This window comes from Amborella trichopoda, chromosome 3 (assembly GCF_054954075.1).
Source record: "Amborella trichopoda isolate Santa Cruz 75 chromosome 3, AtrichopodaSantaCruz75HAP2 v2.0, whole genome shotgun sequence".
Classification (NCBI taxonomy): domain Eukaryota; kingdom Viridiplantae; phylum Streptophyta; class Magnoliopsida; order Amborellales; family Amborellaceae; genus Amborella; species Amborella trichopoda.
Genome location: NC_142338.1, coordinates 58,408,885 through 58,436,562, shown reverse-complemented (window position 1 = coordinate 58,436,562; position 27,678 = coordinate 58,408,885). Strand labels below are relative to the sequence as shown.

Below are 27,678 nucleotides of genomic sequence, written 5' to 3'. Positions count from 1 at the left end.
CTAAGTACTTTATTGACAAGGTCTTTGAGTTCATAAGTACTTAAAAGGAAAAAGTTTTTATAAGGATGCAACCTTATAATGTAGGACTACAGATTCACCTCAAAAATCTATCTGAAAAGGTAGTTTTAATGTTGAAAAACCCTTTGATTGATCATCTCGACATCGAGATGTATGAACATGAAAAGTAAAAACATTTTAAGTCTTAAAAATAGTGCATTTTACAACATATTATCTATACCGTCCATTTTCAAGATTTTCATATGTTTATAGATCTACTTGATTTTAACTATTTTTGAAATTTAAAATTTTATAATTAGATATAAAAATAGATTTTGAGATAATCGTAAAAATATTTTACATCAAAATTATATACCACGATAAAATTTTAAGGTGCACCTTACCTCTACAGCTACAGATGCATCCATATGCCAACTGCACCCATACTTAAAATGACCTTCTATAAGCTCTTAAATGCTTTTCCTTCACATCCAAGATGCTTTACAAATTCTTTTAAGTTGAATAATGGTACAATGTGTTGGGTGACACGGATCTCACGCAATTGATTTTAGATATCCCTTCAACATATGTCGTCAAAAGGATCTTGGGCCCAGCTCAAACGTAGCTGGTCCCCTAAATTTAGCCCTAATGCTGGGCTGGACCAATATAGTTGGGCCTCTCGCCCACCCAAATCTTTGCTCACAAATTGAAGGTATTTAATTTGTAATAAGCTTGGCCTGAATATTAACCAGGCCGGGGCGGGCCATTGGCCCTAGCCAACAACCCCTTACTAGGATTTTGGAAAGTTGAATTAAGGTCGAGAAGAGAGAGAGAGAGAGAGAGAGAGAGCAAAAAGGATCCTAAGAGTGACAAAGAGAGAGATGATGGCAACAGCTTGTATCATCTGCCCACAGTGCACCAGTACCGTGGACCTCTACCAACTCCCCTTCCCCAACAAGAACCACATCACTCAAACTGCCTCTCTGAGCGACCCTCACTCTCTCTCTCTCCTCCTAAAGTCATGCACAACGATTCGTTCTCTCTCACAAGCCACCCAACTTCACGCCCACCTCCTGAAACTAGGTATCAGTTCAGACCCACATATCCAAAACTCTCTAATCCAAGCTTACTCGGCCTGTGATTCTCTCGCACTAGCTCACCAGCTTTTCGATCAAATGCCTCAAAGAACTGTTGTCTCATGGAATTGCATGATGGCTGGTTACTCTAATCATGGCCATTGGAAAGAATTATACTCTCTATTCCTCCAAATGATGCATGAATCCTCTGTGAAACCCAATTCAGTTACTTTGGTGAGAGCTCTAACTGCCTGTGTAAAGTTAGGGGATTTTGATACGGGCTGGATGATACACCGTTTCATAAAGGATGACTTTAGGGAAATGCCTCTAAATTTGGCAAATGCCCTGTTGAATATGTATGCTAAATCTGGGGAGATGGAGTTTGCAAAGAGGTTCTTTGATAATATGACAGAGAAGGATGTGATATCATGGACCACTATGATTAGCGGTTTTGCCAAATCTGGCAATATGGCGTTTGGTCGAATGGTGTTCAATCACATGCCTGAGAGGACCACTGTGTCTTGGAATGCAATGCTTAGTGGTTATATCGAAAATGGGTTGTTTGAAGATGGAGTTTCTCTATTTTTGGAGATGGTGGGTGCTAGCGAAAAGCCGGATAAGGTGACATTTCTTAATGTTCTCGCTCTGTGCGTTCGGTTGGAAGATCTTTACATGGGCAGATCAATCCATGGTTACATGCATAAGATTGGGATAGAACCAAGAGTTAATCTGATCAATTCTCTCATTGAAATGTACATCAAATGCGGGGATATGCAATGTGCGAAGTGTTTGTTTGAGAGGATGAGTGAGAAAAACGAGGCTTCTTGGACATCTATGATGGTGGGTTATGTGAAATGTGGATGCATGGATAGGGCTATGAAACTTTTCAATGAAATGCCCGAAAGAGATGTGGTCTCATGGAATGCTATCATCGCATCTCATGCTCAAAAGGGCTATCCCCATGAGGCTTTAGACCTCTTTAACAAGATGCTCTGTTCTGATGTGAGCCCTGATGGGGTCACTCTAGTGAGTGCGCTCTCAGCTTGTGGAAAACTAGGTGCCCTAGAACAAGGGACGTGGATCCATGCTTTAATCCTTAGGAACAATATAGAGAGGGATGTTCACTTAGGAACCTCTCTAGTAGACATGTATGCAAAGTGTGGGTGCATAGAGCTTGCACTAGGAGCCTTTCACAATATGCCTAGTAAGGACTTGTATGCATGGAGCACCATGATTCAAGGGCTAGCCATGAATGGGAATGGTGAGAATGCATTGGAGCTATTGAAAATGATGGAAAATGAAGGTCAATTGCCAGATGATGTCGTCTTCCTTAGTGTCCTTACAGCTTGTAGCCATGCTGGATTAGTGCAGGAGGGGCGCCATTGTTTTGACCTGATGAAACACTATGGTTTATGTCCGAAAGCTGAGCATTACACGTGTATGGTCGATCTCTTGGCTCGAAATGGACTTCTCCATGAAGCAAAGGAGTTTATAGAGAAGATGTCACTAACGGGTGAGGCGGAATGGAGAGCTGTTCTTGGTGCTTGTAGGGCTCATGGTGATGTTGCTCTTGCTGAATATGCAGCCCAGCGTGTGATCGAGATCGATCCTTACAATTCGGGAGCTTATATTCTTTTATCCAACCTTTATGCAGAGGAGAGGAGATGGGATGATGTTGCTAATGTTAGGAAGGTGATGAGGGATAGAGGGGTTCAGAAGATCCCAGGTTGTAGTTGGACAGTGGTGAATGGGTTTCTTCAATTGTTCATGGCTGGTGTTAACTCTTTTGAGGATGTGTCCTCATGAGGGAGACTTCGACAAATCAGCTTCGTACTTCTTTGAGTTTGAAGCAGATTTCCCATGGAATGGTAGTGTTTTCCTGTATAGCGACTTGCCCCACGAGATATTTCATAGAGGGAGATTTCCCACAAACCAAACATAGGAAATTGGCTTGAACAACAGAGATCTTTTTCGGAAAGAGATTTCCGATGAATCAAACGTGTGGTTCATTTTTCATAGCATCTCATGTCTCTGTTTATAAGATACATTAAGTGTATCATAAACTATTTATCATGGAAATTTGGGTAGATGTCTTCTGACCTTACAAGTTGATTCACTTTCTTAGTCAACCAAATTTATTAATTACATTGTGTAGTATAATGTTAGTTATATTAGTAATCAAATGTGAAATGTGATACCTTGGGTATGCTATAAAGTTCAATTTTTTTTTTTGAGATTTTAAGCCTAATCAGTTGCACATTTCCTACCACCTGATTGCACATCCAAGCATTGAGAGTGGTTGCGACCTCCTGTGGTCTAATTATTTACTTTTCTTTTATGGGACATTTTCCTTTAGTAATGAATAATTTATGATAGTCCAAAAAACTTGGAAAAATATGCAAAAATTCATGATCTGTTGATCAACATTCCCAGTATGCAGAAACCTTGTGAAATGTCAAAACCAACTTCAATCAAATAATTCGTTCATTAAAGCTTCTTTGGCCTCATATACTTTTTTTTGGTACTTATTTCACCCTCGGTCTATCATTTACTTATGTAAAGAGTTCATTTTGGATGTTTACAAGCACCATCTCAATGGCTTATGCTTAGGAAAAAATACACTTTCTAAGTTCGCAGCGACCACAAGATGGAGTAATTTTGTCATTTTGCTCAAGCAACTTAAAGTTTAGCCAAATGAAGTAAATACCCCTATTTATTCCAGGTTCCAAGCTAATAACAATAGATTTTATTGGAAAAGACTATGTACTGAGTTTGGAAGGCGGAACAAGCATGAGAATTTACGTCATTTGGCACTGGCTACTCAAGTGAGCGTAAATATCAAAATATCGTTGCTTGTTTAATAATCAAAATCTATAACAAAGATATTTTGAGGCATCTAGGCATCAACTTTATGCTATAAAAGTAAGGCACACATAAAAGCCCAGCAAAAAAGGTTGTTCCACTGTAGGGAGAGTGTCAAATTGATCTTGATCTTGAGTTGTATAAATATGGAAAAAAAGAAGAAGGATTTAAGTCCTGAAAATGGTGTTTCTTATAACACATTATCTTGGACCGTTCATTTTCAAGTATTCATATATTTGCTTAATCTGCAATTTTTTTTAAGCTTTAAATTCATAATAGAAGTGGAAATAGATTGTGAGACCATCTTTAGGGGTTTGTGACCAGATGTGGGAAATTGGTCGGTCAACCCAACCGGGTCTTGGTCTAGACCTAGGCAATGGACCCAATGAGTTAGGTTTGGTCCACTTGACCTTGACCAAACCTAGATTGGGTCCAGATTAGGGTCAACCTGACCCAATCGGACCCAATACATATTACTACAAAATACATATAATCAATATTAACAACATATCCATAGAATGAGTTTAGCAGAGACAATGATATTGAGATTGATGAGTAGAAAGAAAATAAGGGTTAGAATTTGAAATGAATACATTCGAAAAATTGTAGGTATCGCACCAATAGACGATAAGATGAAAGAGAATAGAATTAGGTAGGCTGGCTATGTGTGGTGTAGACCCAGTACAATACCTGTTATGATGTTGTTTATACTTGAAATTGCGGCCAAGGGACTTCGCCATTGTCTTGGTTTCTGGTGCAAACAAATTGATAAGTTGATAGAGATTGGGTTCCATCAAATTATGCTCCGAGGGAAAATCGGGTCCTAAGACCTTATCCCTCTCGGATTGCCGACAAAGCCGGCTTCACTACTATTTTAAACTTAGAACTCAACCAAGAAAGTTTTCGAAAGGAGGTTTGAAATAAAAGGAAAAATTGAAATAAAAGGAAAAATTAAAAAAAAAATAGATTTAAAAAGACAGCAAGAGAAGAGAGCTACAAATAAATAACTAAACAAGGAATATGTAAATAAACAGGAGTAAAGGATCTAACTACGAAGTGCAAAAAGAATACAAATGTAAAAAGCATGGAGATGAGGGAATAATACTAATCTAAACATGCATAACAAAGAATGAATGAGAAAGAGATGACCATGGAGATGTAAGCATGATTATGAAGAAGGAAGGAGATGAGATCCTCATCAATGAGGCAAAGAGATATAACTATAAGATGAGAGTAAAAATAATAATGCGACATGGAAGGAAATAAAATAAGAGAAAGAGGCAAGAAAACTAATGTTAGTAAATAATATGCAATAAGAGTAATAAAACTAAATACAAGAAAGAGATAGAACGAAAGAGCGTTAGAAAGAGAGCTAAGATAAAAGAGAGAAAGAAATAGAGAATGACACATTAAAAGGGAGAGAGAGAAATAAAGGAACACAAGTCATTAATAAGGGATAATAAAGGGTAAGAAAAATAGATGCAACAAAAAGAGAATAAGGGTGACTAATCTAATGAACAAAATCTAAGGGGAAGAGATAAAATAAATATAAAAGAGAGTCAGGGAATGAGAAGGATGGAGGAGATGGGGTCTATATTATTAAATGAGTAAGAGGAGAGAAGAGAAACACACAACAAATCAAAAGAAATAAATACAACAAGAAAAAAGAGAAAACAACCACACAAAGAGAAATGAAAGGTTAGAGTGAGAAGGGAGGAGAGAGCCTATGCTATCAAATGAGGAAAAGAAGGAAGAGACATAAATATAACAAACCAATAAAAATATTCATCACAAAACTAAGGAAAATCACTATTTAATGAAGAGAAAATGGAAGAAGATGGAGATCAACATTATTAAAATAATAAAAAGAGAACGGGGAATAAATACAACAATCCTAACTAAAAATATGTGTTGTTACGAAAAAAAAAAAAACCATTTAATGAAGAGAGTGAGAAATAGGGGGTTTATTGAGAAGAGAATGTGTTATGCTGCTAAACAAAAAAACAAAAAAGAGTAATAAATGCCATGAAACAAAAGAAATAAATGCAAACTAATCAAAGGGAAAATGATCATGTAATGAGGAGAAAAGAGAAACGAGAGGATTAAATATAACTAACTATTCATATTAAATGCTACATTAAATAAGAAGGCAACAGAATATAGGTAGGATCATGAATAGGGAAAAACATATATATAAATAGCTAAAAGAGAAATTAGTATAAGAATCAAAAGAAGAATAAAAGAGAAGTTAAATCATGCAATGAAGAAAGGGAAGAAGAAAGCCATAACTATAAGAGTAAATGCTAGAAAAACCAATAAAAGAATAAATGAAACAATATTTAGACGAGCCCCCCAAATTCGGCACCCAAAGTCAGCGCCAATTCAAATTGTATGGTTGCATAGTCAATCCCGAACTTCTCGATTCTTAACAGGGAAAATGGAAATAGGAAGAAAAGGGCCCAAAAGATCTTATTATCCAGACCACATTCGGTTTGAAGTATAACTTGAAGGAGTTTGTAGTTGTAGTTTTGGGATTGAAGGGTTTAGATGAGATGGAGGTTGCTCTAATGGGCTCACCTTGGTACTTTTCTCTCAACCTCAAGCTTGAATTTAAGATCAAGAGATTTTTGGGCATAATCTAGGCTCAAGATTAAGGGAACAACACGTTAAGTTTAAGGTAAAAGGGGCTATTTATAGGCAAAATGGACTCATGACAGCATATAGGTTAGTTTCGTGTAATTTTCAAGCCATTAGAACTCCAACGACACTTGGTTTGGTGCAGGCTTGGAATGACGTCATGTCATTAATGCTGCAATAAAAGCAGTCATCAAATATTAATTGCTCACTAATGCGGCTTTGGTATAACCTATCAGAATCTGATGCCAGGCGGCATTCCGACTGCTGTCAAACACTGTTTTGGACACATGTCATGTTTTGGTGACTCTGATCTGGTTTAGATAGACCAATCACAGCTTGTAGTTGTTTGGAATGGCACCGGCGGCATTTGAACTGCCACTAGATACCAGCTGGCATGCTGTCTTGGTTGTACCTTCGTCTAATCATCAACCAATAAGAATTCGACAACCTCGAGTCGTACTGACGTTTGACATGTTAGTGCGGGCTTGTCATGTTGACGGGTACAGACCGACACATCAGCCCATCATTTCAGCTGCATCGGCCAGGTTGTTTCCCGTCAAGTAGAGCTCTTGGGACCTGACGCTGTTTGAAATGGTGTTGGTGGCATTGGCACTGCCGCCAGGCTTCTAATTGTTTTGGAGCTCACTGGGGTCTGGGTCTGGGAGCTAGTGGGAATGGTGCTGGGGCTAGTGGGAATGACGTCGAGTGTCTGCCCACCCAGGTCACACATTTTATGTCTGAGATGTCTTTGGTACCTTGCTATCGGACTTCTATTAGGCTTTGGTGCCCATTGAGGTAACATCAGATTCTTTTCTTCTGAAATGCTTCATGGTCAGGTCGTTTTGAGTCTGTCTTGCCTTGTCTAGTCCCATGATGCTTTTGGTCCCACTTGGAACAATAAGGGTTTGGTGGAGGCTAGGTTTACAGAGAAGGGGTTCCGGTGGGGTGAATGGTGTAAAATATCTGGGTGGTCCTAGGACATTTCATAATTTCCCCAGTCGAGATCAGGGTATCTATAGAGGTATGAGCCAGTTTAAGTGGAATGCTAAAAAAATGGCAAAGGATAGGCCCAAAAGGCCATGATTGGAAGTAATGAGAAAAGATATGTGGATTTATGATATCTCTGAGGGTACGACCCTTAATAGAGCAGAATGATGGACCAAGAGTTGTGTAGCTGACCGCAATTAGTTGAGAAAAGACTTTTACGATAATGATGAATCAATGTTATCTATATCCTATAACCGAAAATATTTTTTATGTTTTATTTATAGATCCAGACCCAACCCTCTGAGTCACGATCAAGTCTAATTGACTTGGTATTGACCCAGACCCGGTTCAAATTCAGGTCTAAGTTAGACCTGGTTAGGTTGACCTAGACCCAACCTGACCCATTCTCGAGCCTATTTTTAGCATTGGAATTGCATCTTTTAGCAGGATTTCCAGATGTGGCATACTTTGATTAGGGCAGCAGCGGGCATGGCCTAGGCTGTGCTAGCAATGGCCTTGCCCAAGCCCAGTTTTGACCTTGGTCCCATAGGTTGGCCTGGGACCGACCTCGGCCCTGTTAGAGTTGGGCCGGTCTTATCATGGCCCTAGCCCAATCTTTGCCTGCCTGGTGTAGCCTTCGGTCCATATTTGTGGCCCAAAGCCCTAATTTTAGGAAGTGGACAACGCCATAGGCCATTTTTTACAATGCTATTGACATTGGATCATTTTTGTTCCTATCAATGTTTTAAATTATGATGATCTGGATTGAGAATCCACAATTCAGATTGGAATCAGTGTGTGAGGTATCTCAGTCTCCCAGGAATCACCTAGTATTAAATTTGAATTTAATGTTTTCTCCTATTCAACCAACTCTGCCAAATAGATCGCCGATCCAGATTTGAATTACAAAATATTTACTGAAAGATCACCATCCTATTGTCACTTCATTGCATGTAACTTCGTTGGAGAAAAACACGCGCTTTCACATTTCATGGAGACGCCAATATTGACTCGAGTATCAGGACGAAATTAGGTTATTAAGACAATATTTCATTCAAAAATCCGAAATCTCAATGTCGTTTGTTTAGGGCGAAATTGGAGAGAGGAAGGTTCATATTATTATCTAATAATCCACACTTTTCTCAAGTCGACATGCCGTTAAATATGCATCAAATCAAAATTAATAATGGTTTTTTCTATTTTAAAATGATGACCAAATTTTAGCTGGCAACCTTTTCACGTGCTAATACCTCAAATGGTGCACTAAATTCCACCATCACATAAAAAATAAGGAAAACATTTTATATAAGGGTGAGGCTCTAAACAATCAAATTAAGGCGTACCACAAAAATTTCATTAGAAGAGGTTGTTTCAACGCTTAAAAATCTTCAAATTGATTATCTCGACAACCAGATACATGGATAAGAGAAAAAAAAAAGATTTCAAGTCTAGAAAATAGTGCATCTTGTAATGCATTTTTGGATTATCAATTTTCAAAATTTTTAAGTGTTCATAGATCTACTCGATCTACACTATTTTTTAAGCCTTAAATTTTATAATTAGAGATAAAATAAATCCACTATTTTTAAGCCTTAAAATAATTAGAGATAAAAATAAAATTTCAAGCTATTACAGAGATTTCTAGCATTAAAAAGATACTATTTAACAATGCGCCTTACTTTGATTGTTTAGGGCCTCGAACGTATATAAACTACACCAAAAAATGAATTTAAACAAGAAAAACATTTATATATAAGGGTGCAATCTTAAACAATCAAATTAAGGCACACCTAAAAAATTCAATAGAAATTCACTTGAAAAAATAGGTAGGGGCATGTCTTTCCCATTGAATTACCCAAAAAAATGATCTATACTCTCCATTACTAGGATTAAGGAATCGAATTTTTCATGGATTTCGACTACTATTCGGCTCCTATGTAATTCAGGCAAAGTTAGTGCACGTTTGGCTCGCGTGAAAATATTTCGTAAAAAATATTTTCACATTAAAAATCCCTTATGTGGTTAGGGGTTTCACATCAATTAGCTAGCAATTGGTGATAGAAGATGCACTGGGATCAATTGGTATGAAAACATTCTCACATTTAATCATCTAAAGAAATTCTCTCATTTGGAAATACCTAATCAAAAAATATTTTCCCGCGAAACAAACATTTGTAGTATAAAAACTATGATAGGGTCAATCTATGGACCTCAATTTTTTATATATACACTATTTGTAATATGTCAAACAATTGCAAAAAATAAAAATAAAAAACCATGATACGATGAAAATATCTAATCAAGAAATATTTTCACATGAAACAAAACATTTGTAATATAAAAAACTATCATAGGGTCATTTTATGGACCTCAATATATATATATATATATATATATATATATATACTATTTGCAATATGTCAAACAATTGCAAAAAAATAAAAATAAAACTAAAAATGTGTGCCTTAAAAAGTATGTTTTTGAGCCAATTAATATTGATCATCTATTTGGTGAGATACGTAGATCTAGGTCTTATAGATTTATTTTTCTTTTTCAAATTTTGTAAAAGTATTTATTATCATTAGATGAATAATGTTAAAGAAGAAATTGATTTTGAGTTATGTAAAAATATTGATTTTAAAGTTCGCAAAATCGACAGTCTGGATTTATTGTTGAAGAAGGACTCATATTGATAGTTTAAAGTTTAAACTGCAAATAGATATTATTTTATTTTATATTTTCTTTTTGAAGTTTAATTATTAGGATGAAGAGAGTGCATATGCAAAATTTGGAGTCATACAAATGCCACAAATATGATTTTAGAAATATAATTTTATTATATCACAATAACATGGTGACATGGAATCACTCCCTTAATATTAATTTATTATACAACTCCTTAGATGTAGTAAAAAAAAGGGTCATATATTGCATAAAGTAACAGCCTTAAACAAGCAATTAGATTAAAACACGACGCTTTTTAAATACTGCTTAAAGATGCAGTGTTAATGTCAAAATGGTACGAAACTTTTTGTTTCTAGAATCTCAAACGTCAAAAATAGCGTCGATCGAGCCTATCTATAAATAATTTTTTAAAAATTGAAAGTAAAACGTCCAGAACTGTTGCAAGAAACATAATTTCTAGGGCTTAAAATTATTTAACACCTTTTATGGTTAGAATAACTAATTGAAAGTCCTATCCGTATCAGAACAAAAATATCTAGAGTGCGCCTCACTAGAACTCCTTGAACAAACATTTTCCGTGGTAGTTGAACGGCTTTTTGGTTGTTAGTCATTTTAGGTCGTTAGTCATTTTCCCCGTTGTGTGGTGGTTTGTATGAGGCGGAGACCTTAATCCATAAAAATAAGGCACACTTTCAAATATAATTGAAAGATGTTTTGATACTAGAATTCATTGTGATAGCTTAAAAATTTATTTTTATATCTAATTATAAACTTTAAAAGCTTTAAAAATAGTGTAAATTAAATAAATCTATAAATACTTAAAAATCTTGTAAATTAACTGTCCAAAAATACATTACAAGATATATTATTTTTAAGACTTAAAATTTATTTTTTTCATGTCCACTCATCTTGAGGTTGAGAACAATTTAAGGATTTTTTTTAGCATTGATTTGAAGTGTTTTTTAAATATAAATTTTTTCCTTTCTTTTTTAAAAATTTTGGAGGTTCGCAGTAATAAAGTGATTAGGGCGTGGGGGTATTGAGGTGACTAAGGAGCGGGAGTATTACGAGTACGCCCCAGTCGGTCACTCCGTTTCCTAGAGTGTAGATCCTTGAGTGTCAAACCTCTCTGGTCCGCGTTCACACGGAATCTGAGGGCCGAATGGTAGGTTATACTATTTCCTTAAACAGAAGCGTCTCTGTCCTCTTTATATTATATTCTATAAGATCAAAAGCCTGCTAAATTTACTCATCAAAACCAGCCATGACTCCATGCCTCTTCCTTTTTCTATTTCATCTTCTCTCTCTATTTTTCCGGCCATCTCTAGCCGCTTTTCACCTCCTCAACTCCACAACCTGGACCTCAGCTGTCGATCCCACCAAGGATTTCACCCCAGCCGTCGATTCGAACGGAAATCCCATCGTCTCCCAAAATTCCATATTTGCCCTTGGCTTCAGCCCTATAAAAAACTCACCTGCAAACTCCACTTCCTATCTCCTGTCTGTTATAATCGGATACAATCTAAACTCTTCCACCGCTTCACGGGTGCCAATATGGACGGCGAACCGGGAGAAACCGGCCAGAGAAACTGGCCATCTTCGGTTTTCCGGCGACAGAAAGCTGGTCTTGGACGACGGAACCGGTTCTACAATAGCGGCTTTCGGTTCGACTAAAGCATTGTCTATGGGGCTTCTGGATAACGGCAATCTTCAGGTCTATAATACCACTAATTCCTCGTTAGCGATAGGTGATAACGTGATTTGGCAAAGCTGGGATCTTCCGACGGATACCTTAGTCACCGGCCAGGTTTTGCACACAGGCAGTCAACTGGTGGGAAACTTATCGGACGGAAATTCCTCAAGCGGTCCTTATTCTATGGTCCTGAAACCGGGTGGTCTGGTTTTCTACATTGAAAAAGAAGCGTATCTGACCGTTGGATTGGCGGGGACGGAACTCTCGAGCAATCTGGCACCCTGCTTTTATAACTCGTCTTTGTCGGAGACCGGAGCTCAGGCAAAATTTACAGGAAATTCTTTCGAGATTTACATTTCCGCGAATTTGACGAACTCTTCTTCGTGTGAGTTTGCTAAATCAAAAACAGTGTTCAATAACCCTTCACCGAATAATACTGATGATTACAGGTTTCTAAGACTGGATTATGATGGTAATTTAAGGATTTATACGTTGGATCCTTCTCCTGATAATCCTTTAAACTTAAGCTTATGGATGTTTAGCGAGCTAATTAACCCTGATGATTTATGCGATCTTCCTATGTCTTGTGGGCAATATGGTCTTTGTAGAAACAAGCAGTGTTCTTGCCCTGGATCAGGGACCCTTGATCAGTTTGAGCAGATGGACGGCCTGGATGTGGCCAAGGGCTGCGAGCCTAGGTCCCCATTATCTAATTGCACCGGTGAATCGGACGGCTCTGATGATCACTTGCTTCCTCTTCCTGGTTACGACTACTTCTTGAACGATTTGAACTCGCCGGAGACGCACACGGACGAGGCAGATTGCCAGAGTATTTGCCTGAAAGATTGCGATTGCAAGGCCGTCTTCTACCGGAATATGACCGGAGCTTGTTTTCCGGTAAGAGAGGAGATCCGTACTCTTAAAGCGGCTGATAACCAGACGTTCAAAGCTTATTTAAGGGTGAGCAAATGGCCGGAGCAGGGGACGAGGTCTTTGACTGTGGGTCAGATTGCAGGCATCACTGTCGGGTCGGCTTCGGCTGCTCTGTTTCTATGTTTAATCATCGTGGTGTTTTACAAGAAATCGGCGAGTAATTCAGTTCCACCCGAAGAGGAAGTGGAGGTAGACCCCGAAGAAGCCGAGGAGGAGGCATTTTTTAAGACGTTACCAGGTCTTCCACCGAGGTTTTCATACGAGGAGCTGAGAATCTCGACTGACGGGTTTCGCCGGAAGCTTGGCTCCGGAGGGTTCGGCATCGTGTATGAAGGGGTTTTACCCGATAGCACCCCAGTCGCAGTTAAAAGGCTCGGTGGAAGCGGTCAAGGGTTCAAAGAATTCAGAGCCGAAGTGGCGACTATAGGGAGCTTAAGCCACATAAACCTGGTTCGCCTGTGTGGATTTTGTGCTGATAAAGGTAAAAGGCTATTGGTCTACGAGTTCATGTCTAATGGCTCTCTGGACACTTGGCTTTTTCAACGAAACGAAGGAGGCGAGTCGAACTCAACCGACTCGAGTCGTTTCCTCACGTGGGAGCAACGGTACGGCGTCGCTTTAGGCACGGCTCGTGGACTCGCCTACTTGCACGAGGGTTGCAGAGAACCGGTGCTGCATTTAGATGTCAAGCCCCAAAATATACTCCTTGACCGAAGTTTCGTCCCGAAAGTTTCAGATTTCGGCTTGTCGCGGCTCCTAGGCGGAGGCGAGACGCGTGTGTACACGGCCGTACGGGGAACACCCGGATACCTAGCCCCAGAGTGGCTCCGACACTCCTTGGCCACAAAAGGATGCGATGTGTACTCGTACGGGATGGTTTTACTGGAGTTGGTCTCGGGCCGCCGAAACTTCGAGCCCGAAATGTCGGATCCCAGACTTTGCTATTTCCCGGCATGGGCCATGCTCAGAGCAATGGAAGGAAGACATGAGGAGCTTGTGGACCCCAAGTTACGCTTGCACGTGGGGGATAACATTTTGCACGTGCGAGAGGCAGTTAGGGTTTTGAAGGTGGGCCTCTGGTGCATACAGGAGGATCCCAAAGACAGGCCAAGTATGGTAGAGGTGGTGAAGATGATACAAGGGGAGTGGCACGTGCCAGAGGCTCCCTTATGGTTGATCGAGAGGGGCCCCCAATTTCTTGAAGCGTACGGCTACGATAATGTACGCATGGACGATGATGAGCGGTCCTCGTGTACGCTGGTGTCTAGTGTTGACGTATCTGGGCCCAGATGAGAAGGAGAAACCGCAATGGCACATGGAGGGCCATACCCTAGTATTAAAATATATATATATATTACATTTTAAGAGACTGCTTATTTTTATTACAAAAAAAAATCTCGATTTACCTGTAGTTATTAGAAAAGCCAATTTATATGGTTTGGGTTGACTCACAAAAAATTGAAAACTTTTTTAATATCTTATTACTAACACTCTTATGGCCATCCGATTTGAAGTTTAACCGAATAAGAGTTATTGTGACATGTACAAAAAGTAAGTAGTCTCGCAGGGCCTTCTCCTCCCGTCGATTTACCATAAAAAAAAAAAAAAAGAATAGAAAAGAAAGATGAAGTAGTCCCTTTGTACAAACGGGGATGCCGATGTTTTACCAGGGAAGGAGGTCATTATATTGACTTGATTTTAAACAGGATTTAGTTTTCTTTCTATGTGCTGCAATTTTGTTTAGCACTTAGAAGCATGGAATTTTGTTAGTTTGAATAGCATGGTGGAATAGATACACGTTAAATGTTAGAAAACGAGAGAGAGAGAGAGAGAGAGAGAGAGAGAGAGAGATTAAGCTATTGTACATTCATTTATACCTCAAGTATGAGTGGGTGCTCCACAAAGAATGCGTGTTTTGAAAAGAATTAGAATAAGAGTGATCTTTTTTTGGGTCCTAAACTCCTAATACAATAAAAAAAAGGTACACCTCTAAGTGACTTTCAAAGATATCTTTCTTGTCGTTATCATCATCAAAGCTTTTTTACAACTAATTGCGGTTGGCTATACGAATTTTAATATGTCATTATGCTCTATTAAGGTCATACTCTCGGTGAGACTACAAGTCCCTGTATTTTTTTTCACTACTTCCAACTATATCCTTTTAAGGCTTACCCTTGTCTTCTTTTAGCCTTCTACTTTAACTAATACGTATCTCTTAACAGGTGTTGTACTAAGTTTGCACTGCACATGGCGAGCATACTATGCCTACTTTCTCTCATCTTATTGTCAAATGGTGCCATACCTAAAATATTTTGATGTATTCATTTCGAATTTTACCCATTCTTGTTTTACCAATCATTCATTTCAACATCCTTATCTCAGCGGCACTCATTCTATGAGTATGTTGTTTCTTGACTGCCCAACATTTGACTCCATAAAACAAAGCTGATCTTGCAACTGTATCTAGAACTTGCCTTTCAGCATCATTGGTATACATCGCTCACATAAAACTTTGGTCACACATCTCCATTTTGCCCACCCAACTGTAATTCTATGTACGACATCTTCATCAATATTTCTATCTTCTTGGATTATAGACCCAATATATCGAAAGTACAGTATTTTTTATATTTGGTGGTCATCAATCTTAACTATTTCTTCGTTTCTACTCTTATTATCACTAAATTTGCATTTCATATAGTATGTTTTAGTCCAGCTAATTTTAAAACTTTTAGATTTTAGAGCATCCCTCCAAAGTTCTAACTTTCTATTGACGTTGTTTCAAGTCTCATCGATCAAAACTATCTCGTCCGAGAACAACATACACCATAGTACCTCATCTTATAGGTGCTCGGTTAAGTCGTTCGTAACTAAGACAGAGAAGTATGGGCTCAATGCTGACCCATGATGTAGACTTATTGTCAAATAATATTTGATTCAATGATTCATGGAAAAGTTTTGATAAATTTTTATTTTGGATGTCTGCCTAACACAATCCACTTCATTTACCCGGGCTTGGGACGAGTTAAAGGAAAGTTTAATGTCCTCATCCTTCTTAGACAATGTTGAAAATCCCTATGTTGGTCTAAAATCTACTTTCATAAAAAATTATGAACTTTAAAGCTTAAAAAATAGTGTAGATCAAGTATATCTACCGACATTTGAAAATCTTGAAAATAAATGGTTTAGATAATACATTACAAGATGTACTATTTAATATTTGAAATCTTTTTTTGTTTTGTGCATCCATATATATCGAAGTCAAGATGATCAATCGGAAGGTTTCAAGGCATCATAACAACCTTTTTCAACGAATTTTTTAGTTACACCTTACTTATTGCAATTTTGCACAAGTGCCATTTGTTGGCACGCAGTTCCAAATTTTTAAAAGGAAAAAAGTTTAGATAAAGTTGCAACCTTAAACTATGGAATAAAAGGGCATCTCAAAAATCCATCTTAAAAGGCTCCTTTGATGTTTTGAATATTCTCTAATTGATTATCCCGCAATTGTGATGTATGGATATAGAAAAAAACTAAAAATTTTGAGTTTAAAAAAATAGTGTATCTTGCGACATATTATCTAGACTGTATTTTAAATATTTTTATGTGTTTGTAGATCTACTTGAGTTGAGCTACTTTTTGAATTTTAAATTTATAATAATATATAAAAATAAAAAATTTTATAATTAGAGATGAATAGATTTTGAAGCCACTCTAAATATTTTTAACGCCAAAATTATATGTTATGATCAAATTTGGAGGTACACCTTATTTGAAATCGCTGCAAACCACGCGCTTTTAAAAATCCTCCTGTTTTACATGTTGGAAGTAAACCAGTAGAAAATCATTTTCCAATAGAAAAACTCGCGTCACTTCCACTGACAAAGAGAATATCTTTTTTCGAACTTTGATCGCATACGTTGTTGGTATACCGCATGGCCCTATTTCACATCTTTAATATTTAGTTTTGTACGGCCCTTGCCATCGTATTTCACATTTATGAAAAGTATATAATAAAATTATTTATTTTTGATATAATGTGGTCACAATTAATTTTGACAATCGGATGTGAAATTGAAAGGATACATTTATTTCATTGAGCAAGTTTAAAGATTAAAACAAAATTTTTTGAATTTTTTGACATATCCAAGTTATCATATTTCACTTTGAATCGTTGTAAAATCAAAAGTAAATGGTCTCATTATAACAATCCCTCAAAGAAATATTAAACCAGGCACCTATCTTCCCACAGCGAAAGTGTCCATATGATGCAGCAGGTAGAAGGGTATCTACCTCTTATTTTTCTTTTATTTTTTTCTCATGGTGATACCGCAATAAATTCACACAAAGATTTTCTTTTTTTTTATCTTTTGTTTTTGTTTCTTTGTTTTATTGCTATTTGCCTTTTGTTTTATCAAGGTTATCCAGAAAAGGTCGCCCTCTAAAACTTTTAAGGTTACTTGAAAAAGTTACAATCTTTTTGCAAAGTGAGATTTTATAATACTCTATCATAAACAAAGAAATGCCAAAATATAAGAAAATTACAAAAATATACTCTTTCATTATATGATGTGAAAAGCTTTCTCGAAAGCTCGTTTATTATCTTATTAATACATGTACTTGTGTGAACTTAGAAGCCAATTGATTTTATGTTAACTAGATTTATAAAAAAAAAGTAAGAGAAATATAAAATACTACTAAGACATTATTGTTAATGAGATATTTATAGTTAAATTTTTGTTTAAATTCTTGTGCACTATCAAAAGTGTAAAAAGTTTGACATATTCTTTTAACATAAGCATTCATATATTTACAAATATCTTTTATGATAGGGAAATGATATCATGTCACCATGTCATTATAATATAATGCAACCATGCTTCTAGAAAAACCATGTTTTGTAGTATTTGAACGACTCAAAAAAAAATTTTATACCTACACTCTCCCCATCTCAATAATCAATACTAAAAAAAAAAATTGCACTCTATATATGGTAAATATGAGTCCCCTCCAACAATGAATCTAAACTGTCCATTTGGTGAATTAAATATCTAGGTCTTTATGAATTCAAATTCGATTTTTTTCTTTTCTAATGTTGTTAATCTAATGATAATAAATTTATCTAAAAAATTTGGAAAGAAAAAAGATCCTTCTTAAACCTAGATCTAAGTATCTCATAAAAATGAACGGCCTATGTTAATTGGGTTAAAAAAACACTTTTTAGATTGTGTTTTTAAATATTTCTTTTTTGTGGTTGTTCATTATAATGAAAAAAGCATATATTTTAAAATTTGGGTCAAACAAATTGCCTTAATATGGTTTTTTAAAATTGTTTCATTATATTACTATACAACCGTTGTATGAAATCGCTCCCTTTTATGATATAATATTGAAGCTCTCAATCAACATTAACAATCGCTAAAGGTAAAGGAAATCTAAGACTCTATTTTCGTTATCTTTCTTAAAATATACCTCTCCCTTTCTTTCTTTTTGTTTTCTTCTCCCTTTTTGTTTTCTTATTTTTGTTTCTTCAAAGGTGAAATCTCAGTTAATCGATCTATGTGTTTCCTTTCATTTCTCTCTTTCTTTTCTTTGTTTTCCCCCCTCTCTGTCTCTCTTCAATTTTATTAAAGTTACTCCAAAAAGCGAGCCTTTTGGAGAGATATAAATGTGGAAGAACTCAAAATTTGAGTTCTAAAATATCATTTACTTTTGATACAAAGAGTTCACATTTATTTTTAGCAATTAGATTTAGGAAAAATTTTATATAAATGCAAGGCTCTAAACAATCAAATTAGAGTGCATCTCAAAATTTTCACTATAATAAGTTGTTTTCATGCCTAAATATCCTCAAATTGATCATCTCGGCTCTATACAAACTGCACCTTTAGATATAAATATTGTAGTGTGTCACAACATTAGATAAATTAAATTTGGAAAATGATTTGATAGGGTTGTAACCCTATCAAAATAAGTAAATCCTCACCTTAGAACTCATCGAAAATTGTATATCAAACATTGGAAAAGCTTTACATTAATCATCTTGACTTAACTTTATGGTTGTGAAAAAAAAAGATTTCAAGCTCTAAAAATAGTGTATATTATAACAAATTATTTAGACTGTCCATTTTCTCTTCAAAATAATTGTTTACAAATTTGCAAGTTTTGTACCGTTTTTTTAGCTTCAAATTTTATTTTCGGCGTTGAAAGTTGATTTTAGAGCCATCCTAAAGATTTATGTCGTAGAAAGTACTTTCCAAACAAAGATTTGAGGTGAGGTTATATTTTGTTTTCATAAAGCCTAAGCCTTTTAGAAACCTCATTTATTAAATTTTGGACTTTGTGCTACACATTCCCAACCAAACCACCTGATTTCATATCTAAAAGTTTATTAATGGTTATGATCTCTTTGTACCAAAACTAAATAATCTTATTGTATATATATTAAAAAACATGGTCTTATCTAGTAATTTCAAGCTTATTAAAAAATTCCTCCCACCAAAATGGATCTACTGCCAACAAGTAAGCACACTATACCCTTGCAGGAGCATGATATAAATATATATTCAAATTCTATGTGATCACCATAGTGTTCCAAAACTCATATCGGTGGGTAGATCGTTCATCCATAGATCCATGTCGGATCATTGGATCGGTCTGAATAAGTAATTCTAAAGAATATTTAAAATAAGCGAAATAAAATAAATATTATAATTCAATTTTATAAGGTAGATATTTAAAGGGAATGAAAATTAAAAATTAAAAGTAGAAGTCAATAAACTTTGAGAAAAAAAAACAAGGAAAAAGTTTATATAAGGATGCTATAATGTAGAACTTCGGATGCACATCAAAAATCCATCGAAAAAAGTAGTTTTAATGTTGAAAAACCCTTTGATTGATCATCGAGATGTATGACCTTGAAAAATAAAAAGATTTTAAATCTAAAAAATAATATATTTTACAATATATTATCTACACCGATAACACGATCCATTTTCAAAATTTTCATATATTTATAGATCTACTTGATTTTAATCCTATTTAAAATTTAAAATTTTATAATTAGATATAAAAATAAATTTTGAAATAATCTTAAGAACATTTTACATCAAATCTATATACCAAAATAAAATTTGAATGATGCACGTTACCTCTAGTGATGCATCCGTATGCCAACTGCACCCCAAAAAAAAAAACATTACATAAGAGATGTTTTAGAGGGGAACTGCTTTGGACTCGTACCATCCTGGCCACATATGCCCATGCCCATCAAGATCAGCGGTCCACGTGGAAGACGAGCAAGTTTTAAAACCGTGGGTCACAGTAAGTTTCCCCGTCAATTCCCATTTCCCTTGTTTGTCGTTGCGCGCGCACCTTGTCTTCTCTTCCAATCGCATGGGCATGGGCATGGGCATGGGCATGGGCATGGGCATTGCAATAGCTAAGGCCAGGTCCCTCGAAGCTTCAAGCAGGCAAGTCATATCCACCTTTTGTTTACAGGTCGGAAACTTCCTTGTCTCCTTCCTCGTACCTTACTCCACTTTTAACGCCATTAACCAATAATTTCGTGATTTCATATCTGTTGCGATATGGGTATTCTCTCTCTCCCATAAATTACCTCGAGGTGATGGAGGAGTGAGCATTGTTCGGTGAATCTGGCCATTTATTTTACAGGACCCGGTGTTTATGAGGAGATGGGAATCTCTCTCTCATAAATTCCCTCAAGGTGCTGGAAGAGTGAGCATTGCTCAGTGCATCTGGCCATTTATTTTACAGGAGCCTGTGTTTATGAGGAGAGGTTACGGTTTCGATTAATTTCATGAGAGATCGAAGTGAAATTTTCATTTCAGTTATATGTTGATTTCTTAGAGAGAGAAACCATTTACCAGTGGAGATTGCTTTAGAGCGAGAGAGAGATGGCAGGAATGTTGCCTGGTGTGGAGGCAGCGAGGAGGAGGAAGACCCACAGTAAGGAAACTCACGTTGAGCGATGGGCACCGCGATCGCGTCGATTCGAAGAGGATTCAAGCACCATGGGGGAGGCCGCTTTGAAAGCCCGTAGGAACCTCGATTCCAAGCTGGGGAACCGCCTCCTGAGGTTCGCCATTCGTTTCCTCTTTCTGATTATGCTTAATTTAAGGATTTTCTCTCTCTAAAAGTGTGCTCTTTTGTGCTGTGGTGTGCAGGTGCAGGCCAAGGGATGAAAGCGGTAGCAAGGAAGAGAGATGTAATAAAGGAAGAGAGAGAATAGAGATGGAGAAGGAAGTGTGTGGTGTGTGTTTGGATGAGTTAGAATCAGGGGAGGGTCTGACTCGATTGCCATGTTCTCATTCTTACCATTCTCATTGTCTTCTCCCTTGGCTCTCTCGCTCCTCTCATTGCCCCTACTGTAGAGCCCATGTTCCCCTTGTGCCCAATTCCCTCTGATTATATTTATTTATAAATGGAAAATGTTGTGTTGCGTTCTATGACCTGAGTGAGACACAAAATCCTCCCATTCTCCAACGGCGTGCGTGAAAATACCCAAATGGGTGGAACTGGACCCAGCCTCGTTACTCGCAACCAACCCACCCATAGATGCCGCTTCTTTGAGCCTCGTTAAGTTCCCAAGTTTGAAAAAATTCATAAAAAAATATCTTAAAAATTCAAAAAATAAGAAATTTATTTGTAATGTGTTTTTGTATGTTTTGATAAAAATTATAAAGTATTTTGATCATAAATACTCTTTTTTCGATTATTTCTAAAATATACCGGTCACAATTTGATTTTTTTAAATATATTTTTAATTACTTTTTTAACTCGTGTTTTGTTTAATTTTATTTGAAACATATCTTTCAAAAAAAATTTGGGATTTTTTTATTTTTTCTAAACAATTTTTTGCCTAGACGGTGGTTGCCTGACTGACTCGGACCAGTTCCGGGCTACCTAGACCAGGCCCATGGCTGCGTTTCGCAGCCAGGTCGTGCAATCCAACACTGATTCAAACCATTGTTTAGAGACCTATCGCAGGGACCCACCCAAATCAGGTGGATGTTAGGTCCGAGTCACCTTGGCGACTCAATCCTAGCTGGGAAAAGATAAGAAAAGGCAAAAAATACAAGAAAATATATAAAATCAATTATTCCAAACCAAAAAAGTAATTTCAAGGAGGTATATATAAAAAATTAAAGAAAATAAAAATTTGGGAAGAAAATGCTAGAAAAACTGGCCGAGAAATAACCAAAAATTGATCTTCAAGAATTACTGGATTTTATTTAAATTTTTTTATTAAGGCTTTTATAGATCAATGTAATATGAATATTTTGAAAAAAAAAATTAATGGATTTAAAACGATGCGAATGAAATGGAAATTTGAAGTCTTGATTTCGAATTAAAAAAATCTGAATTTTTTTTTTTTTAAAAAAACCCATTGAAATTTGAAGTCTTGATTTCTTCGGCGTTTATCCATCAAATTGTCATAGGGGTTTCTATGTGGGCTGATCTACATAAATTTGAAACAAATTTCAACTTGTTTGGTGGAAATTTGAGCGAGGAGTTGTTTTCGGTGATTGGGGGCTCAAAAAGAAACTAAAGCTGCTTGCTGAAATCAAAATCTCTGAGCTTCTACCTTAAAATTGATGGATTGACGCTCAAATTCGCAATGGAGAGGAATACTTATAGATTAGGGCCCATATTTGATAAAAAAATTTCAAAAATATTTTTTTTTTCTATTGTTCACATGATGGGAAAAAAACATTTTTGGGACCAACTTGTCCGAATCTAAGCAAGAATCAACCTAGATATCCCCCAAGCCTCTTCCCAACCGGCTGGATCTGTAGGTTATTTGTAAAGAAAAAAGTTGATGTAAGGTGTCGATCTGAAACTATTGAAGCAAGATGCACCTTGAAAATCTATTGGAAAATGTTGTATTAATACTTGAAAACCCTCAAGTGGTTCATCTCAACCTTGACATGTATAGATACGAGGAAACAAAAAAAAAAAAAACGATTTCAAGTCGTCAAAATATTGCATTTTGTTATGTGCACTGTCCATTTTCAAAAAAATTAAGTATTGACAAATATACTCGATCTACTTCATTTTTGGAGCGTTAAATTTTATAATTGGTAGTAATAACTATACTATCATGCCATCGCGGACCTTTTTGACACCAAAACTCACATAATTTTGAAGTGCCTCTTATTTCAATAAGATAAAGTTAACCAACTTATACAAACGTCGCCCATTTTTAAAACCTTGGTTCAAAAGTAATATCTCTGTTTCCCCAAAATAAATGGTCTTTCTTATCATCCTCATGGAATCTGGCGTTATATACCATTGGCACTCGTGTTCTTCAAAGATGTGGTCTTCTTTCAAAATGACATTTTCCGCATCTTAGCATTCAATATTTTGCTTTAGTTATAGGCAAGTAAACACGTTGCAATTGTTATGTTTACAGTTTTGTAAGGGTAAAAATACTTAATTTTTCATAGAAAATAAGATTTTCAGATGATGATATATAGATTCTTAAAGCGAAGGAGTACCTAATGCCTACGCATATCTAAAGTGATTACTATTTCGTTTGGATAAAAATAGATTTATGACTGAGGTAATGAGGATTGCCCTGTCTAAACTTCTTTTTCAAAGTGATTTAGAGACTAACATATGTTGCTTACCACCTCTTAATCTTGCCCAATGCTATGCCCCTCTCTTTCTTTCTCTCTCTCTCTCTCTCTGATAAGTGTTGTATTGGTGTGTGGGCGGCATTCGTGAATGCTTTCTGGCTCCCTCTCTAAGTGGGTGATTACATTTATACGAGTGATGTTATTCTTCACTATAGTTATTGAATATTTTGTTAATAAATGTTTAATCTTAGTTATAATTAACTACCATACGTTTAAGCAAAATACGGGTATCAAGTGTCCAAGAATTGCAAAAATACTCCATAAGATAGAGCACCCTCACAAAACCTCGTGACACTAGAAAAAAGCACATAAGATTTAGTTTTTGTTATTATCATTAGAATCTCAAAATGGTTAAAAAGGTATTAAAAAGTAAACTTTATAAAATTTGGGGGCACTATGTTTGCAATAACGATGTAATCCTCAAAATGAGAGAAAATTATTTCTGTGTTTAATCAATAATATTTACTTTTTAGATCAAATATAAAATACTAGTCAATCATATAGAAGTTAGGGATGACTCAAATAGACGCTAAGATGAGGGAAAAAAGACTTAAGTGGGTTGGACATGTACAATGTAAACTAATACATCACATATTGGTTGGGAGGGACAATTTGGTTCAAGTAGAAAACTCTAAAAAGATAAAAAGAAGGCTTAAACAGATATGGATGGTGAAATAATGAGAAGAGATGTTGTGACTTATGGTATGACCGAGGATATAAATCCTTCATAAAGTAGAATCAAATAATATGATTCATGTAGCCACCCTCAACTAGTTGGTATAATGCTTAGATGTTGATGATGATTAATCAACCATAGAGTTTTCTTTTCCAATTAATTTTTTAACAAAAATATTTAACTATAAAAATATCAATTAAATTGGTTATGTTAGGGTCTTTTGAAGTAGTCGAAAAAGATATAGAGACTTATGACCTCACTAAGGATATGTCTTTTAATATAGGAAAATAGAGAATCAAGATTCATATAGCTGATCCCAATTAATTAGAAAAAAGTTAAACCGATGATAGTGTTAAAATGTTCACACTATAAAACATTTTATATTTATACTCAACAAATTTTTGATATTTATTTAATAAGTTAAACTGTAACTCTCACTTTGCGGTATCCTCATAAGTACCCTACCCTAAAATCTCTTCGTCCAGTCCGCTCCATTTGCCCTAGCCAAACTTGTACTTTATAGATGCCTCCAATCACTTGTCTGATTTTATCCTTAGCATGAAAGTTTTTACCCGTAAACAACGTTACACATGGAAAAATAATATAGGTTTTCAATTGACTTGCTCAAGTCTCACACGCAACTTCTTAGTGCGGTGCAGTTTATCTCTACCTTAAAAGTCACAAAGTCAGGGGGCAGAGATTTTACATGCCTGAATTCCATTCGCTTTTCTTTTATCACCTGGCTAAGAGACAAGTTTGGTGCAAAAAATGAAAGACTCAGAGACAAATCTTGGTCTTCTACCAAATATTATCTCTGACACCCACTTGAAAAAATAAGATAAAATAAACTTTCCACTCTTCTCAATGGAAAAGACAGCCACTATTTCAAAAAATGTGGCCCAACAAACAGGCCCTTGGTCTTAACCTTTGTTCATAAAAGAGAGTATTTAAAAAGAATTCCTCTTTCAAGCTTGTAATTGCTTGCTTAGGAGCATGGATCATTGCACCCGTTCCTTGCACTGCATTGGCCTGTTTAGACCATAGTTATCGGGAGCGCCCAATTAGGGTGGTGCTTCCGCTCTGGCGCTCCGAGATCCTGTTTTCAAATTTTTGGGAGCTTGTTTCTATTTTTAGGATTCACAATTTCATTCTCAACGGAGCTCGTTCCAGCTACTACACAGATCTCACTCCCACTATCCCACGGAATATGTTCCCGAACAAATTAGATCCCCATTCCCAAAATTTTAGGATCGCGATTCCTACGTTCCCGAAACTCCATCCTTAGGGAGGATCCAACCATGAACAAAAACATAACTACCCACCATTAAAATAATAGGGCAGCGAATGAGCATGGGAACAAGATCCCATTTTACATGGAATGCACTCCCGTTAAATAAGGACCTTGATCCCAATGTATCACGAACGTGCTCCCGGTTCATACAGGATCTCGATCCGCAACTTTTACCCTCACCGGAACTCGCTTCCCGAGCTCCGAAGCTTTAAGCAACCCTTGATCCGATGGTAACTATGGTTTGGATAGACCGCTCCACCCATGAATATGCAGTTTCTCTAATAACATTGTCACTAAAAACTCCGTGATGATACCTTTGGTATACTCTACCCTACTCATGAGTAAGCCCCGGTTTTGGACCCCTTTTACTTGAAAAATGCTAAAAAAACACTACAATTTCCAAGTTGTTCTACCCATATATTTTAAAAACCAGCCATTTCCCATCCGGATCACTGATTCGCTGGGAGTTAGTCGAGATTCGAAATTGAACCGGTTCCAAAATGGTATAAGTTCCAAAGTGGTTCCCATGAAACCCCCACTTATGTCACCCTCTAAAAACCCCACCTATGTTTTTTTTTTTTTTTTTAAAGCTTATTTAATGTTATCAATTCCCCTCCCTATTAACTCTTATTTATCCTAAAATTTTGAATCAAATTCTATTTTTGAGATGATTTTAGAGGGAGACCACACAACAATAGGTGAGGCAACCAATTCACCGGCCTTAAATAATTATTTTAAAATGTAAAAAAATTAAAAATTAAAAATCAAAAATTAAAATAAAAATAAAAATAGGTGGGAGCCCTGCGATTTGGTGGATCGTGATCACCTATTCACAGACTTGTCCCATTCTATGACAAATCTATAGAATTGGATAGATTCCCGATTCCGACTTAGAAGGGGACCCCTTGAATTTGGGGCATCTCGACCAAGTTGGCTGGTACGATATCGCAAATACCAACACTAGAACGAATAAAACCAACCGTAAAGGTTGCCTGATTAACAATCCTGTGATTCATTCAAATATCTATGTTCGTGGATGTGTTCTTTTCTATTTTCTATACTATGGTTTTTTTTTTTTTTTTTGTGCATGTTTCGTCATTGAAAGCGGAATGCATTGCTACAGTTCTCCATCACAAGTAAAGTGGGCAAGAGATATATTCCTCCAAAGATATATTCCTCCAAAATACAGCTTTCTAATTGAAATTTTTGAGAGATATTATGTTTGAGGAAGAATTAGTGTGAAATTTACTAAGTTGCTCACTCGAAACAAAATAAAAGAGTCAAATATAACACAATTTTGTCTATAATAAATGGCAATCTCCTAATAAAAGAAGGGTTATCTCATATAAATAAAACCAGCTTTCGAAGTGTAGGTTTGACCCGTAAATAAGTGTCGGTTTGACCCGTAAATAAGAGTGGTTGGATTATATTCTTATTTATTCAAATCCCTTTGACCGGTAAATAAGAGTGGTTGGATTAATTTATTATTTATTCTAATCCCTAAATCAATGAGGAGATTTTATGGGGGTATATTTTACAGTATTAATCTCTGATCTGACGGCTGCATAAGACTTAAAATTGTATTTCTTTTGAATCATTTGTCTCCATGATAAATAAAATAGGAAAAATTACAAAAGCCCCTCTTGACTCAAATTTCTCTACAACCTGCCCCAATCAATTTTTTTTATAACAAGTTTTATCCCAAAACTAACTTTTATAGCAAATACCCTCAAGTCGAAAAGTAATAGTTTAGATGACAAAAATACCCTACTTCATACAAGGTGTCACATTTCTGTAGACGCTCAATCACTAAAGACGATCCGGCACATATTACCGCCAACCGCAACACATACCACATTAACTGTTGGACCACAACAACAATTTGCTGGACTGCATGCAACTTATGTCGGACCGAGGTATCATAGATCCCGACCGACAAAATATACCACCGGACTATATGGCAAATATACCGGACCGTATGGAACACAATGCCGTACGATATGGCATATGTTGCCGGACCGCATTTACAAGTGCTGGACCGACAACATTCAACGACCAAGGGGAGGGCATTTTGGTCTAAAGAACCATGACTCTGTTACTTGGGGGTATTTGCTATAAAATTTTATTTTGGGGTAAAAGTTGTAATAATACAATTGGTTGGGGAGAAGTTGTCTAGAAAG

The 27,678-nt window shown here is 36.3% G+C and overlaps 2 protein-coding genes across 2 annotated transcripts; both read left to right on the top strand.

Annotated features, from left to right (window-relative positions):
* Window positions 1-400: 400 nt before the first annotated feature.
* LOC105420263 (pentatricopeptide repeat-containing protein At3g22690) lies at window positions 401-3,177 on the top strand. The gene has a single exon (XM_011623343.3). It carries the CDS (start codon window positions 879-881, stop codon window positions 2,877-2,879), a length of 2,001 nt encoding a protein of 666 aa, XP_011621645.3. The 5' UTR covers window positions 401-878; the 3' UTR covers window positions 2,880-3,177.
* Window positions 3,178-10,285: 7,108 nt separating this feature from the next.
* LOC18429626 (G-type lectin S-receptor-like serine/threonine-protein kinase SD2-5) lies at window positions 10,286-14,493 on the top strand. Its single transcript, XM_006838909.4, has one exon. The coding sequence runs from the start codon at window positions 11,509-11,511 to the stop codon at window positions 14,161-14,163; it is 2,655 nt and encodes an 884-aa protein (XP_006838972.2). The 5' UTR covers window positions 10,286-11,508; the 3' UTR covers window positions 14,164-14,493.
* The last annotated feature ends 13,185 nt before the right edge of the window (window positions 14,494-27,678 follow it).